The following is a 17,050-nucleotide window of genomic DNA, read 5'->3' as shown; positions in this document are numbered from 1 at the left end:
CAGAGAAAGAGCTTCCCAGACAAGCAAAAACTAAAGGAGTTCATCACTACCATACCACCATTATATGAAATGTTAAAGGTACTTATTTAAGAAAAAGATCAAAAGTATGCATAATAAAATGGTAAAAATACATATCTATCAAGAATTGAATCTAAAAAAAAAAAACCTAAGCAAATAATAAGAACAGAGACAGAATCATGGATGTGGAGAATGTTTTGATGGTTGCCAGACAGGATGGGGGTGGGGGGTGGGCGAAGAGGTGAGGGGATTGAGAAGCACAAGCAGTCTGAACACCCAACAGCACAGTTCAAATGAGATGCAATTCCTGTGCCTGCTTTTGGGGCGAGAGGGCTACAGTCAGTCAATTGAGAGGTGGGCGTATTTACTAAATTCTCTTTTTATTAAAAAAAAAAAGTACAAATAGCTAGTTACAGTATAGGAAATGGAGTGGCCAAAGAACTTTTACACATGACCCATGGACATGAACAATGGTGGGGGGATTGCCTGAGGGAGTGGGGGCTGCTGGGTGGAGGGGGGCAAAGGAGGAAAATCAGGACAACTGTAATAGCATAATCAAGAAAATATAATTAAAAATTTAAAAATAAAGTTGTATTTCATTCTAATCGATTTATTGTTTTTTACTATATAGTGTTTTAATCTGTTTGGATTTTATTTTTGTTTGCTTACTTGATTGTGTAAAACCTCAATCACACACACATATTTAGAGACAAATTCCAGACACATTTCATCTCTGTAAAAGTTTCAGCATATTATCTCCTTAAGATAAGGACTCATTATCATCATCACACCTAAGAAGATTAGCAATAGTTCCCTAATATGATCAAATATCCAATCAGGGGTCACGTTTCTGGTTGTTGTAAATGTCACATTTTATTTGTTTGAATTAGGAGTGAAGTAAAGTGTCAAAATACCCTTGCTTGATGTATTTCTTAATTTGATTGTTCACACGTTCCTCTGTCCTCTATACTGAATCTTTTATTTAGATCTAGAGGCTTGATCAGATTCAAGTTCACATTCACTGGCAAGACTACTTCATAGGTAGGGTTCTGCCTGACTTTATTTTTTTACGTGGTGTAAGGATCTAACATAAAATTTTCATCAAGTCCTGGCTGGTATAGCTCAGTGGATTGAACGCGGGCCTGCAAACCAGAGGATCATAGTTCAATTCCCAGTCAGGGCACATGCCTGGGTTGTGGGCCAGTTCCCGGCAGAGGACACACGATACATTGTGTGTCCCCGGCAGAGACAACCACACATTGACATTTCTCTCCCTCTCTCCTTCCCTTCCCCTCTAAAAATAAATAAATAAAATCTTAAAAAAAAATTTTCATCAAATACATGGTTAGTTGTATATTGTTCCAATACCATTTATTGAATAGTTCATCCATTCCTCCTAATAATTTGAATTCCCACCATTATCATACACATAGGTATATTCTTCTCTAAACTCTTTATTCTGCGTTCTTGGCTTTTTGTCTGTGCTGAAGCCACATGGTTTTAAATGCTGTCCTGTTACAGTTTGTTTGATCTAATGAGGCAGCTCGCCCTTTATTGATCTTTTTAAAGCAGTTTTTGGCTTTTTTGTGCTTATTCTCCCCCACAGTAATGTAATATTTGTTTAACCTACATGTTAAGACTTTTATTTGGATTGTGTCCAGCTTTTAGTAGGAGACAAATAGCATCTTTATAGTAATGAATCTTCCATAACCAGGAATATGGTTTTTTTCTTCCACACATTCAGATTTTTTTGTCTTTTAGGACAGTTTTATGCTTTTCTTTATCTACATCTTTACAGATTTTATGTGGTTTTATTTTTACATATTTTGCTATTTTGTCCACTATTCTAAAAAGGACCTTTATTTCTCCATACTTGTGCCAAGGGTTATGGCTGGTACTGAGAAAAGCCTGAGTTTTAATAAGTTGATCTTGTCCTTGACCGGCCACCTTGCTTTTAGATGTCCTAGTAGTATTTTTCATGTTGCATTTCATGTTCTGGATTTCCCAGTTGGCACTCTTCTGATCCACAACTGGTTTGCTTTTTAGGCTCATGCCGAGTCCAGTAAAACCTGGCTGACGGGGAAATTCACCGAACTCAGATTACTACTTGAAGAAGAGGAAGTGCTGGCGAAGAAATTCATTGATAAAAATACCCAACTGGCCCTCCAGGCGTACAGGGAGCAAATCAAGTCTTGTGAGGACCGAATCGATGTCTTGAACAGTCTCTCCCACAGGGTCTGGAGCATCAGCCAGGAGACCAGTCCTGTACAGCTGCTACAGGTAAGGCTGCCACCTGCTACCTGCCACCCCCCACCCACGTCCCTTCTTGGTTACTGTGGCATCGAACACAGTATTTACACAATGAGTAAATACACAGAAAACTGCCTTGCTAGCAAGTAGACTTTCTTGCCCCTACACAAGTCATCAGAAAACAGACTTAGAAAACTCCCTGGCACAGTAGCTCAGTTGGTTAGAGCATCATCCTGATACACCAAGGTTGTGGGTTCGATCTCGGGTCAGGCACATGCCAGAAGCAACCAATGAATGCATGAATAAGTGGAACAACAAATCGATGTTTCTTTCTTAGCTCTATCTCTCTTTGTCCCTTTCTCTCTCTAAAAAGTCGATAATTTTTTAAAAAACATAAAGAAAATATACATAACCAGGAAGATAACATACATCTTGGGCTAATGAAATAACACAGCCACCACTTTTGAGGGTCTCTGTATTCCAAGCACTGTATGTATCTTAGTATTTACTAGAACTGTGCAAAGTGGATACTGTCACCCCACTTTATGAATGGGAAACTGAGGCTCAGGGAGGCGAAGTGACTCATGGGAAGTCCCACAACTAGCTGGCAGAACTGAGATCAGAACCCAGGTTTCTCTGACTTAAAAGCCACAAGGCATCATTGCTGGGCCCTCTACCTGCATAGTCTTCATTGAGATGGCCCTCCTGGGAAGGCAGTGTCCCTCCAGCTGCTGAGCAGACCTCGAGCTGGGTCACAGTTCCCTCAAAGGGGAGAGAAAAATGGTACTGCTCGGCCACTGGGCTCTGCTGGAGGTCATTACCTTCTCCTGAGGGGGAGTCTCCATAGGGGGTAAAGAAACAGCCCATATGATGTTTGTGCTACACTTGCTACACTTAGTGATGGCGTGTGTCGAGGGTGGTGTTCCTGTCTTAAAGGGACCCGGGGAGAAACGCCTCTGGCCTGTCAGCACTGCTGTGCGTCACCTGTGCAACTGGATTGCTTTCCACTTGTGCAACTCTTTCTGTTTCCTTCTTTGCTGTGGCTTCTGGGAAGCCAAATATGTTTCAAATAGCTGGGCTGTGACTTGGCGGCATGTATTTTGTGCCTCATCTCACTCTGGCTTCCAGTTTACATTCTCAACCCATTTCCTCTTTGATTCACGTTTCTCACTGTAAGGGAAAATCCTGCTGTATTAGATAACCTGGGTAAGATACCTTACAAGCTTCTGGGACAAGGCGGCGCACAACTAAATAAAGGTGGCACTGAGTCTGACCACAGACTGGCGTGGGCTCTGGCTGAAAAGTAACACTAATAAATTGGTTAATACAAAACCAGTCGGGCCAGTCCCTGGTGGATATTTCCACACTTGTGCCTCTACGTGGCCTTGGTCAACTCACTGTGTCTGGTTGTTAGCTAACAAAAAATAAGCCCTCGTAGACACAGACCATGGCATGGTGATTACCAGATGGGAAGGGGATGAGGGGGAAGTAGCAGAGGGTAAAGCAGGGATAAGTGGGGATGGAAGGAGACTTGGCTTGGGGTGGTGAACACACAGTACAATATACAGATGATGTCTTGTAGAATGGTACACCTGAAACCTATGTAATTTTATTAACCAATGTTACCCCAATAAATTTAATTTAAAAAATAAACCTAACAAAAAATTCTGGGTGAGGTGCTGTCTTAGGCACAGAGGTTATTATACTTTGATGCTTAGGGGGCTAGCTTTGTTTGTCTGTTTATTTCTTTTTAATTAATTACTCATTTATTTATTTATTTATTATTGTTGACACTATTACAAATGCCCCCCGATCCCCCACTTTTCCCCATTTCCCCAGCCTTCTCCACCACACCCCCACATACATGCATCTATGTTCTTTGTCTAATTTCTGCCATCTTCCTAATCCCCCCCCAAGATCTGTCATCTGTTCCATGTGTCCATGCCTCTGGTTTTATTTTGTTTGTCAGTTTGTTTTGTTCATTAGACTCCACATACAAGTGAGACCGTATGGTATTTCTCTTTCTCTGACTGGCTTACTTTGCTTAGCATAATATTCTCTAGGTCCATCCATGCTGTCACAAAGGGTAAGAGTTCCTTCTTTTTTTCAGCTGCATAGTATTCCATTGTGTAAATGTACCACACCTTTTTAGTCCATTTATCTATTGATGGGCTCTTGGGCTATTTCCAGATCTTGGCTATTGCAAATAACACTGCTGTGAACATAGGACTGTATATATTCTTTCTCATTCTTAGGATGTATTCCCAGAAATGGGATCACTGGGCCAGAGGCAGTTCCATGTTTAGTTGGTTTTTTTTAAGGTTTTATTTATTTATCTTTAGAGGGGAAGGGAAGGAGAGAAGGAGAGAGACACCAATGCATGGTTGCCCCTCTCAAGTCCCCTGCCTGGAACTGGCCTGCAACCCAGGCATGTGCCCTGACTGGGAATTGAACCACAATCGTGTGGTTCGCAGGCCCGCGTTCAATCCACTGAGCTACACCAGCCAGGGCCCATGTTTAGTTTTTTGAGGAAACTCCATACTGTTTTCCAGAACAGTGGCTGCACCAGTCTGCATTCCCACCAACAGTGCACAAGGGTGCCCTTTTTTTGATGTTTGTTTCTTTTAAAATATGCATACCCTTTAAGGATAGCTACTTCAAAGAGATGCTCCATGGAGAAGACTGTTATTCTTCCATCACAGATACAGTTTCAAGGCTTGGTATTTATTTTTCTTTATTCTCTGGTGCCAAAGCTATGATTTTCATCATTCATCATCTCATTTGTTCATTCATTTATCCATCAAATATTCATTGAGCAACCTGTTCTGCACCAGGCCTCAGTTCAACATTAGTAGCTCATGGGTGGGAAGACATGCTCAGAAACTGGTGTTTACAACACAGCCCAAGTGAGCTAACAAAAGTGTGTCCAAGAAATGTCCAGCTCTATTTAGGGGATCAGGGAAGACTTCTAGGAGGAGGTAATATTGAAGCAGGGTATATACAGAGGGACAGAGCAGACAGGACATTCCAAGCAGAAGAGAACCATGTGCGTGAGAGGGCTTGGCAGGCTGGAGAACCACTGGGTTCAGCCTGGATGGAGCTGGGGCGCAGGGGTACAGGGCCAGGGGAGTTGGGAGCTGGAGCTGGATCAAAGGGCCTGGGATAGTTGATGAAGTGCCTTGTGTACCTGGCCATGGAGTTTAGACTTTGTCCTTTACAGACATGGGGCCAAAGGAGTGTTAGGAACTGAAGAAAGACATGATCAGGTTAATGTTTTGGAAAGATCACTTTGGTGGAAGGCTGGAGGATGGACTAGGCAGCCAAGGCCTAGGGAGGTCAGCAGACCACAGTGTCCAGGAGAGGGACGGTCATGGGACGGACCAGTGAAGGGGCTGTGGGGACGAAGAGGAGAAGACAGGTTTGAGAGCTGTGGCAGGACCGGTGGTTGAAAGTGGGGGAATCCAGGATGATCTCCGGTTTCTGGCTTGAGAAATGAGTGTGGTTAGGGGGCTATTCTCTGATTCTGCAAAGGTGATAAACCGAAGTGCTTTGTTCATTCATTCATTTATTTCACCCTTGATGTTTATTGAGAACCTACTATGAGTCAGGCTCTGTGCTAGATGCTGGAGCTGGGGGTTAGCACATGGTGGCATTCATCCTTCATCCCCCCCACCAGTTCCGCTCTGCCCTCTGGGCCACCCTCCTGCCACCCAGAGCTGCTCCCTGCCCTCCCTGCTAGGGCGCAGACTCCCTGGCCAGCCCCACTCCAGCCCTCTGAGCGCCACTTCAGCCCTGGTTCCGCACACATTATCTTCTTCCCCACCAAAGTGAGGATGAACTGGACCGCAGCTCTTAGGCAGGACGGGACTTGGGGTCCATCTCACAGAGCTCTCCCAGGGTCCAGCATGCTGCCTGGGGGGCCTGCCTCTGCCCAGCAGCTGGGTGCTGGGCCACCCCCATCCACCACAAGCATCCCTTCGCCCACTAGCCAGGGCCTGCTTGCCTAAGGCAGCCTGCTGTCTTCTAACTCTGCCCAGGACAACCCTTCAGAAAGTGCAGACAGCATTCTTGGCTGCAAATATGGGCATCCACTGTAACTGTCTGAAAACAGAAAGGAGTTTATGAACCAGTATTAGGCGGCTGATGGGATCTCCAGCAGGTCCAGAAAATTGGGATGAAGGCCAGGCAACACCAGGGAAGTCCCGCCCAGGGCACAGGTGTGCTCCAGGGTAGACCCCACTGCTTCCCTGCTGAGCGAGACATCACAGCGGACACCTCGGGGCCTGGCCCTGGCGCCCCTACCACCTCTGTTCCCTACCTGTTGTCACTGCTTCACCTCTCATTTTCACATGCAAGTCTTGGCTTGGAGTTCCCTTGTCACACGGCTGCCCCACGGGAGCAAAGGAAGCCCAGAGAGAGCGTTTTCTAGCTTCTAATTAGCAAAGCTGCACTTAACACAGGAAGGGTATTTAAAGGGTGTTATTTAGGCAGAAAACAGGACAGTTTTGAATTTCCAGGGGCTCCTTCCCCAGGAAACCTGACCCCTCACTCTTTTTGTCCTCCCAGACTGGAGGCAGACCTGTCACATTGTCCATAAAACTTCAGGGCCCCTTTCCAGGTGGTGAGCACCTTAAAGGAGGGGCAGTCAGCCTGCCTCCACCCTCTGCCACCAGTGCTAACGCCTGGCACAGAGAAGACCTCAGTGAGCACGGGAAGAAGGAAGGAATAGCGCCAGCACTAAATCTTCCTTCCAGGGCCCTGCTGGGCGGGGCCTGCTCCTGGGGGCGTGTCCCTGGGCTCACCCAACGTGCCAGGGCAGGGTGGGGTGGGGCCTGCCACGGATGGCCTGGGTGTGTTCCTGGTGCTGCTGTGGCGCACCCTGACCCCCACGTGCCCTTGCAGGAGTTCACGGCCACTGAATCGGAGATGAAGCAGCATATGACCTTGGAGGAGCTGCGACACCCTGTGCCCCAATCCTTCGAGCCCGTCAAGACCTTCTTCAAGGGCCTCATGGACGCCATGCAGAGCATGATGCAGACGCCACTAGAGGCTCGCGTGAAGGAAAGTAAGTCGTGCGACCAACTTCGTGCCCCTTACTCCTTCAGTGTCCTTTAGTCCAGAGACAGCTGAGGGGACCATCACCGCGAATCACTCTCTCCCACACAGAGGTCCGCGGTTGGACGGTCTAGGGCTCCTGGGCCTGGGCCCTCCCACCCTTCTTCATTCACTTCCTGTCCCCCCTCAGACCCTGTTCTGCCTCTTGAAGCCACGCCGCTCTGCTCCTGTCGCCAGTTGCCCCTCAGGCTCTGCACACCTCCACTATGCCCACTCTGGGGTCCCAGCGGGAATGGCCAACTCCTTCTCCTCTTCCTCTGCCTGGTCAAGGCCCACCGCCGCTGTGGGGCCCGCGCAGCTACGCTCACCTGGGAAGCCTTTTCATGTCACCTTGGGCTCACTCTCTTCCCTGGACGTCCACCCCTCTTCCCTTCCTCTCCAGGGCTTGTCCCGTCTCCTGCCTGGGGTGTTCCTGAGCTGGATGCGTGGATGCCTCACTGCCTCTCATAAATATCTGGAGGACAAGAGCCATTTGGGGTCCAACAGTGAGGTTCCTGCAGGGCCTCACACACAGCAGGTGCTCAGAAATATCTGTTCATTCATTCATTCATTCCTGCTAGTATGATTCATTCAGAACATTTATGGAGCCCCTATTACGTGGCAGGCCTGTCTTTGTGGTGCCAGTCTTTTGTGGGGAAGACGGACAGCCACTGAATATATGTCAGTGATAAGTGCTCTGAAGAGCAATAAAGCAGGTTAGGTAGGACACAGGGTGACCAGGAGGAGCAGGAGGTATTTTATATGTGCACGTGGGGAAGCCTCTCTAAGAAGGGGGCGTGTGCACTGGCCTGAAGGAAGCCTTCAGTGGGCTCTGCAGAGCTGAAGGGCTGGATAGCAGAAGGGTCACAGTGTGACTCTGGAGCCAGACTGCCTGGGTTCCAATCCCAGGTCACCCTTTCCCGACCCTGCCATCTTGGGTAAAGCACCTGAACTTTCTATGCTTCTGTGTCCGCATCCACATCACAAAGATGATAATAATAGCTCCTCCCCCCATAGGGTCATTGGAAGGATTAAATGAGGTCTTATAAGCAAAGTGCTGAGAGTGATGCTCAGGCATAATAAACACCGTGCTATGTAAGTGTTAGCTGTTACTGTTGTTTTTACATCTGAGGGAACATCTAGGCAGAAGGAACAGGATGTACCAAGAGCCCAAAGTGAGGGAAGAACTTGCAGAGTTTTGGACACAGAGAGGGGGCCGTGGTGATGGGAGCACAGTGGTGCGCGAGGGGGTGGAGGAGCTTGGATGCTGCCTTGTCACTTGGGGCTGTCAGGGCAGTGCCAGCTCCAAAGACCAGGAGAAAAGGTGAAGGAAAGGGGTGAGAGGAAGCAAGGCAGAAACGCTACAAGCATCCACTGACCACCTCTGGGAAATGCAGAGATGAGGCCAGGCCAACTTCCTGAGGTGAGTAACCAAAGAAGACCCAGCCCGGCTGAGCCAGCTCAGACAGAGGAGAGAGGGATTCTCAGGGAAAACCAGGAAGCCTTCCTGGAGGACCTGGCACTTGAGTTGGGCCTTAATCAATCACTAGGACCTGGAGAGTGGAAGAGAACCGGGAACAGCATTTCAAATGAAGACAAGAGAACACAGTTCGGGACACTGTGATGCACGCCTGCAGCAGGGCTGCACAGTGGATTTTCCCGGGCTGCTTTGTCAAAGCAGATTTTAATGGTGGGTGGTGTTCTCTTTGCTCGTAACTTCCCCTGGAAATTTGAACACATAGTCCAAATGAAAAATTCTTCTTGAGATGTAATTGTTTAAAAAGGAAATTGCATACCAGAATGGTAGCAGTCTACATATTTCAGTTAAAAAAACAACCAATAAATAGTTAAATAGAAAAGAGAAACAGAAACTTAGCAACCAGCTCCAGGAAGCTTTGTGCTTGTCTGTATCCAGTGAGTGGGCACAGAAGTCTCCTCCCCCGACCCCAGCAAGAAGAAACTCAGATGGTCCCGCGATGCAGTTGGCTCATGTTTACATTCTCAGTGGTCCATTCCCAAAGAGCTGGAGGTGCCTGTCCAGTGCCTGCTGACAGCTGACACTTGCTCTGTGCCAGTCTTTGTGCTAAGCATTTTACACAGATGCACCCAGCAACTTGTCACCACTCACTAACCTGTGTGGCAGGTGCCTTCATTATCCCCATTTACAGATGAGGAAGCTGAGGCTCAGAGCTGATAGGGATAGAGACAGAATTCAAACAGACTCTGGTCCCAGGGTGTTTTGTGACGCCCTGGAATCTGTTCCCTCCCAGGCCATCCCCCGTCGCCCACCTCCAGATGAGGCCATCATTTTTACTCTCCCAAGTAATGCTAGGTGGTGCTAACTCCAGGAAGGCCCCCGGGAGATGGGGCCTCACAGCGCCACTGCGCTTCTGGTGCCCCGCTCCGCCTCTGCCTGCATGTTCCAAAGACACAGACAAACATGGCAGGCCCCACAGGCCAAAACGGAATCCGGCACCCCCCCCCCCCAGCCCCCGCCCCCTGCTGCTGCTGCTAGACTCCAATCTGCTCCTCATCCCCCACTCCAGTAGACAGTCACGCCCTGGCATTTCTGACACTTCAGTGCTTCCTGAGCCCCGCCCCTTTTCCATCCCTGCTGCCCCTGTGCAAGCCTCTGCCTCCACTCTCACCCTATGGGTCCATTCCTCACCAGAGAGAGCTTTGGAAACGTTCTGTTCCTGTCTGTCCTCACTCAGTCACCTTTCATGGCTCCTCACTGTTGACAGGCCACTCCTAGCCTCCCATTCTTTTCCTGGGTGTCCACATCTTCCCACTCTATCCGGTTGTCAACTGAAGTGCTTCCTCCTCCATGAAGACTTCCCAGACTGCTCCAAGTCCTGGAGCCCTTTCACCTCTCTTCTCTGTGACCCGGAGCATTCTCTGCCTTGATTGGTAGCACAAATTTCTCATCCCACTGAGCTGACAGCTGTCGAAGACAGGGATCACAGTGTGGGTTCCCCCTGAACTCCCTTTCACTTGAATGAGACTTGAATGTGGCCTTTCTGAGGACTCATCTTTAAGTCTTGTTTTCCACCTTTTCACCCTGGGACTTGGATTTCCATCATGAGGGTGCCCCGTCATTGACTGTTGGATATGTAGCTGACTCTCGGGTGGTCCTGGAGCCTGCCATCCCCTCCCCATTTCAGGGCTCACTCTTGCTGACCTGCCATCCATGGCTGAATTTGCTTCTGATCCCGGAAAGTATATTTCTCCTCGGATCTAAGCATTGTCCTGGAACTTTCCTGAGGCTGTAAATTTGCATTTTCTACCTAAATTTGCATGTGATTCTTGGAGAGAGATCATGCGAATCTCGTTTTATTGGGTAGGCCAGAAAGTCCATTTAGTTTTTTTCCATAAAATAAAAGACACATTTTTCATTTTCACCAATAACTGTAATGATTAGAATATTCTGAGTATGTCAGCTATCTCCTGCTATTGGCTTCTAGTGGGTAGAGGCCAGGGGTGCTGCTAACATCTTCCAGTGCATAGGCAGCCCCACAGCAAAGAATTACTGGGCCAGAATGTCGATAGTGCCAAGAAACTTCACAAACCACTTTTGACACATTTGATTAGTCACAGCCCCTTCTCCATACACCGCACTGATCTTTTTTTGCGTTTCAGTTGGGTATCTGCTTCCATCTTCAGTATGAAAATGGCTGCACAAAAGTTCACCAATTTTGATGTTCTTTGTAAAATGCACACTGTTATGACAGCTGTCACAATACAATCTAACAAAATTGTTTTGAATGAAGTTAAAGACAACTAAGCACTACTAGAGCCATCGTACAATAAAACTCAATGAACTCTTTGGCCAACCCAATATAATGTTTTTTAGTATGTTTTATAATCTGTGCCGCTTGCATGAGCGCCAGGCACTCATTTCTCACAATTCGTTGCAGGCGTCAGCAGCCACCTCTCCAGCTTCCCTAGCAGCAAGGTGGACCCCTTGTTGAAAATCCATCCCTCACCGGAGCGTGCGCTCTTCTTAAAATGTAAGCCCCCAGGGTGGAGAGGGTGGGTGGGTGGGAGGGCTGTCAGAGAGATGAAGGCCTGCCTTTTTCCCCTAAGAGACCCAAATTGTTTTTCTAACCTTTATTATTAGGGGTTTTTAAAAATATAGGAATATGTTCTTTGTAGAAAAATTTGAAAACAAAGGAAAGCAAAAATTGAAACATCACTCATAAATCACCGGAGAGCTTTGGAAATTCTGCTCATGTCTACTCTAGTAGATAGGTGGTAGTAGATCACTACTATTATTTGCTCTGTTAGCTTTCTTTGGCATATCTCTGTATATTTAATGTTTGTTTTTTTTTCAAAAAAACATACTATGAATACTGTTTTGTAATCTGTTTTCATTTACAGATATAATGTGAACATCTTTGTTCACTTAAAAAATTACACTAGTCATGGCTGGTGTGGATCAGTAGATTGAATGGAGGCCTGCAAACTGAAAGGTCACCAGTTCAATTCCCAGTCGGGGACGCAGGCCTGGGTTGTGGGCCAGGGCCCTGGTTGGGGGTGTGAGAAGAGCAGCTGATCAATGTTTCTCTTACACATCGACATGTTTCTCCCTCTATTTCTCCCTCCCTTCTCCTCTCTCTAAAAATAAATAAATAACATCTTAAAAGAAAAAAATTACACAGGTAACGGATCCTTCTGGAATAAATTAGAAATTAAATATAGGCAAAAAGAAAACTGCTTCCCCCATAGACAAATGCTGTTAATTTTTTGGCATATATTCTTTTGGACATTTTAAAAGCTCATAGGGGCCCTGGCTGGTGTAGCTCAGTGGATTGAGCACGGGCCTGCAAACCACAGGATCTCGGTTCGATTCCCAGTCAGGGCACATGCCTGGGTTGCAGGCCAGTTCCCAGTAGGGGACTCACGAGAGGCAACCATACATTGATATTTCTCTCCTTCTCTCCTTCCCTTCCCCTCTAAAGATAAATAAATAAAATCTATTAAAAAAAAGAAATTCTCTTTTAAAAAAATGGTAAAATAAAAAAATAAAAACTTGTACAGGTTTTTAAAGAGTATTATATTATAGATATTATTTAGTAAGATTTTTAATTTAACAGTTTAGCTTGAACAATTTTCTGTTTCAATAAAAATAAATATTATTGTTATTTTTAAAAAGATGCATAGTATTCCATTAAATGACCATGCCATATTTAATCTCAATGTTGAACATTTAGGCTGCTTTACATTTTATTTTCTATAAACAATACTGCTATAAACACTGACCAGTTGATTGCCTCTTGCACACCCCTAACCAGGGACCTGGCCTGCAATACAGGCCTGTGCCCTGACCGGGAATCAAACCCGTGATCCTGAGGTTCATCAATCCACTGAGCCACATCAGTCAGGGCCTTATACTCACTTTTATGCAACACTGTTCTATATGTTTTAGTCAGTGCCTTGACGTGAGAGAAAGAAACAAAAGCTACAAGAATTAGAAAAGGGAAAGAAAGATTATTCATAGATGACATATTCATTTACAGAATATCCAAAATAATCCACAGATTAATTAGAATTGATAAGTATATTTAGAACAGCTGCTGGAAGTAAAGTTAGTATACACAAATCTATTATAATACTATATACTGGCAATAAACAATTATTGTTTATTAGAAAATAAAAATTTAAAAACATTATTTTCAGTAAGACTTTTCTAAAAACCAGGAGTAAATCTTTAAACACAGTTTATGTAATTATTCCTCAATAAATTGTTAAAAATGGTAAAAAAGAGGACTTCCAGTCCAGACGGCAGCATAGGCAGACATGGCTCATCTCTTTGCACAACCACTTCAAAATTACAATTAAAATATAGAACGACCATCACTCAGAACTGTCAGAAATGGAGTTGAATGGAAGTCTGACAACTACGGAATTAAAGAAACCACATCCATAGAGACTGGTAGGAGGGGGGTGGACGTAGAACAAGCTGGTCCCACACTCACATGTGGTAGATAAAAGTTTGAGAGGAATAGCTCAGGAATGAGAAGTCCCAGCCCCATACCAGGTGCCCCAGCCCAGGGTTCCAGTGCCAGGAAGATAAGTCCCACAATTTCTGGCTGTAAAAACCAGCAGGGATTGACTCAGTGGAAGAAACTGCTGGAGACCCAAGCAGTTCCTTCTAAACAACCCATATACAGACTCGCCTACTCAGACTCACTCCCTCTGAGCTCCGCACTGGGTAGAAGCTTGGAAGGCACCAGTGGCATACTGGGAGAAACTTAAATGTCTGGCATCAAGGTGAACAGAGACCACTGTCCCTTTTCTAAATCCTTCCCCCACTGAACCACAGAGCCAGCAAGCTACTAGCATATTGAGATTCTATCAACCTGGCTAAGACTGCCCCACCCTGGAGATCCCCAGAGACTCTGCCCTACCCAAGCCACTTTTCCATATGAATGGCTGATCTTAGCTCAGGCTTCACAGCTTCCCAAATCCTCTTAAACAAGCAACAGCTAGACTTAAGAGCCACCGGCCGGCCTGGTTTCCCCTGGGAATCTCCACACCCAGAAAAAGTAGCAGCCATCTCAGACTGCTTTATAACTCAGGCAGCGTGGCCCTGGGCAAAACATAGGTGTGGACTGACCTTGGCCTGTACCACCTGGGAAAACACAGCTACAGATGACATTGGAGCACCACCACCTTGCCCCTACACAGCTGATCCTCCATGGAGGGTGGAAGTTGGTGGTAAGTGGTCACAGCCAATCTTTGCAGTTGACTGGCCTGGGTAAATCCCTCCCATTGGATCTGCCAACAGCAACCAAGGCTCAACTACAAGAGGAGGGTATATTCAGACCACCTGAAGAGCACACCTCAAGTACCCAGCTTGGGTGATAGGGGAGGCTGTGCCATTGGGCCCTACAGGACACCTACTGCATTAGGCCACACTACCAAGACAGAGAGTCAAAGCAGCTTTACCTAATACATAGAAACAAACACAGGGAGGCTGCCAAAATGAGGAAACAAAGAAACATGGCCCAAATGAAAGAACAGCTCAAAACTGCAGGAAAAGAGCTGAATGAAATGGAGATAAGCAATCTATCAGATGCAGAGTTCAAAACACTGGTCATACGGATGTTCAAGGGACTTAGTGAGGACCTCAACAGCATAAAAAAGATCCAGTCAGAAACGAAGGTCATACTAATTGAAATAAAGAACAATTTACAGGGAAACAACAGTAGAGTGGATGAAGCCAAGAACCATAAGGAACATATGGAAGCAAAAACCACCACGAAAAACAAGACGAAAAAGAATCCCCCCAGAATGAGAATAGTATAAGCAGCCTCTGGGACAGCTTCAATAAGCTCAACATTTGCATCATAGGTGTACCAGAAGGAAGAGATAAAGAGCAATAAATTGGGAAACTATTTGAAAAAATAATGAAAGAAAACTCTAATTCGATTTAGGAAATAGACCTGTAAGTCCAGGAAGCACAGAGAGTCTCAAACAAGACAGATGCAAAGAGGCCCACTCCAAGACACATCATAATTAAAACGCCAAACGTTAAAGATGAAGAGAGGACCTTAAAAGCATCCAGAGAAAAGAAGTTGGTTACCTCAGGGGAGTCCCCATAAAATTGTCAGCTGATTTCTCAAAAGAAACTTTACAAGCTAGAAGGGATTAGCAAGACATACTCAAAGTCCTTAAAAGCTGAGTCCTAAAGCCAACATTGCTCTACCCAGCAAAGCTATATATCCTATAATCCACATACCCTACAGTCTGTGATACTTGTTTTCTAACTTTATGTCAGCATATGTAGTGTAATGCAACGAGAACTATTATTGGGAATTTCATCACTACCACTTTTCTGGAGAACAAATAGGCAGTATTGACCAAAGGCCTTAAAAACAATCATCCCCAATGACCCAGCAACTCCTCTTTTTGGAATATATACTAAAGAAATAATCAGATACCCAAAGATGTAATAGTGTTTTCAAAAGCTTTTTGGAAAGCCTAAATATTAAAGGGGGGTGTAGGTTTTATTATAATGCATCCATACATTAGGTTCACCATTAAAATGCTCTTACAAAAGAATATTATTTGATGTGGTAAAATGTACATGAACACATCAATACATTAAAAAATTGTCAAGAGCATGTATCACTGGTATGATACCAATGTTAAGGAAAGCTATGAAGTGGAAAGCAAAAACATAGGAAGGATATACTTGTGTTACCAGTGATGGGATTATTTTTTGGTTAAATTTTTAGAAATTGGCAACAAATCCCACAGTTCAAAATTCCTATGGTACAAGGGGCATAGAGTAAAATTTGCTCCCTTCTCACGTTCCCGCAGCCACCTCCTCAGAGGCCATTAGGGTTAAAAAGGTAGCTTTCCATTTTTCGGTGGGCGATTTCTGGGTTTTCTCATTTTCTGTTGTAAACATGTGTGAATCTATGGGCGCAAAAGAATTACGGTTGCCAGGGGCGGCACGCAGCGCTGGCCCCGCCCACCAGGTCTACCGCTACATTTCCGTTTCTCCGCAGTTGCGCGCACGCCCACGCTGGAGCCGGACACGATGCACGTGCGCCTGCGCCTCTCAGAGGACCTACTGTCGGTGAGAAGCGCCCTCTTCCGACGTCGGGGGCCTGCGTCTGCGTTGCGTTTTGACGAGCTGTGGCAGGTGATGGGCCGCGACTGCTTTGCAGCGGGCCGCCACTATTGGGAAGTGGACGTGCAGGAGGCGGGCTGCGGCTGGTGGGTGGGCGCGGCCTACGCCTCCCTGCGGCGCCGTGGGGCCTCCGCCGCGGCCCGCCTGGGCTGCAACCGCCAGTCCTGGTGCCTTAAGCGCTATGACCTGGAGTATTGGGCCTTCCACGACAGCCATCGCAGCCGTCTGCGGCCCCACCACGACCCCGATCGGCTGGGCATCTTCCTAGATTACGAAGCCGGCATCCTCGCCTTCTACGACGTGTCTGGCGGCATGCGCCACCTCCACACCTTCCGCGCCTCGTTCCAGGAGCCGCTCTACCCTGCCCTGAGGCTCTGGGAAGGGACCTTGAGCATCGCCCGGCTGCCCTAGGGGCTGTGATTGTAGTGATTGCCCTAGGCTTCCAGGACTCTCGTCACACCGACCCAATCGTGGGTGGTTCTCTCTAAGCACACCTATTGTCTCCCCGACCAGTCATGCCTTGTGCTTTAACAGTTCTCTCTTAGGCAGGTTTCAAACATGCCTTAAACACAAGTCCTCTGCTGCTACTCTCTCATCAGACCTCTCCGCCACTGCACTTAATGCTGCACTGCTTTCAGTCCAGGTTCCTGAAAGGACACACTGGCAGGTGAGCCCTAAGCATCCTGACACAATACATCATCCTTAGCCTCAAACCTCTTCCCTTATACAGAAGCCAGAAACACCTGGCACATAGTACCCAGGCAGTGAACAGCCAGCAGCTGGCTATCATTCGGTCACAGTGCAACTGAGCTGGGAGAGCCTCACAGATCACCCAGCCTGACCTTTGCACATTTGGGGAGACTAAGGTCTTGACCTGAAAGAGTTGCTTCAAGTCACCCAGGCAAGTAAGTATCTGATTTGCCTTTTGGCCCAGTCCTTCAGGCCTGGTCTTTAGCCTGGGAGATTTTAGTGTTTGTTTCTCAGGGGATGTTGAGAAGAATCAGCAGGTGGCAGTTGCTAAGCAACCATGGCAGTTTTCCCTCC

General features: G+C 46.5%; 1 protein-coding gene across 1 annotated transcript in view; it reads left to right on the top strand.

Moving 5' to 3' along the window:
* TRIM14 (tripartite motif containing 14) overlaps window positions 1–16,756 on the top strand; it is a 29,743-nt gene extending 12,987 nt beyond the window's left edge. The window contains exons 3-6 of the mRNA XM_037035698.1: window positions 2,065–2,298; window positions 7,171–7,333; window positions 11,280–11,372; window positions 15,882–16,756. Of these exons, the coding sequence (XP_036891593.1) occupies window positions 2,065–2,298; window positions 7,171–7,333; window positions 11,280–11,372; window positions 15,882–16,417 (1,026 nt within the window). The 3' untranslated portion in view covers window positions 16,418–16,756. The remainder of the gene's footprint in view (window positions 1–2,064; window positions 2,299–7,170; window positions 7,334–11,279; window positions 11,373–15,881) is intronic.
* The last annotated feature ends 294 nt before the right edge of the window (window positions 16,757–17,050 follow it).

Source organism: Sturnira hondurensis, unplaced genomic scaffold, assembly GCF_014824575.4.
Source record: "Sturnira hondurensis isolate 20B ecotype Veracruz unplaced genomic scaffold, ASM1482457v3 Scaffold0022566, whole genome shotgun sequence".
Lineage (NCBI taxonomy): Eukaryota > Metazoa > Chordata > Mammalia > Chiroptera > Phyllostomidae > Sturnira > Sturnira hondurensis.
The sequence above is the reverse complement of the archived record's forward strand: the minus strand, read 5'-3'. Positions and strand labels throughout refer to the sequence as shown.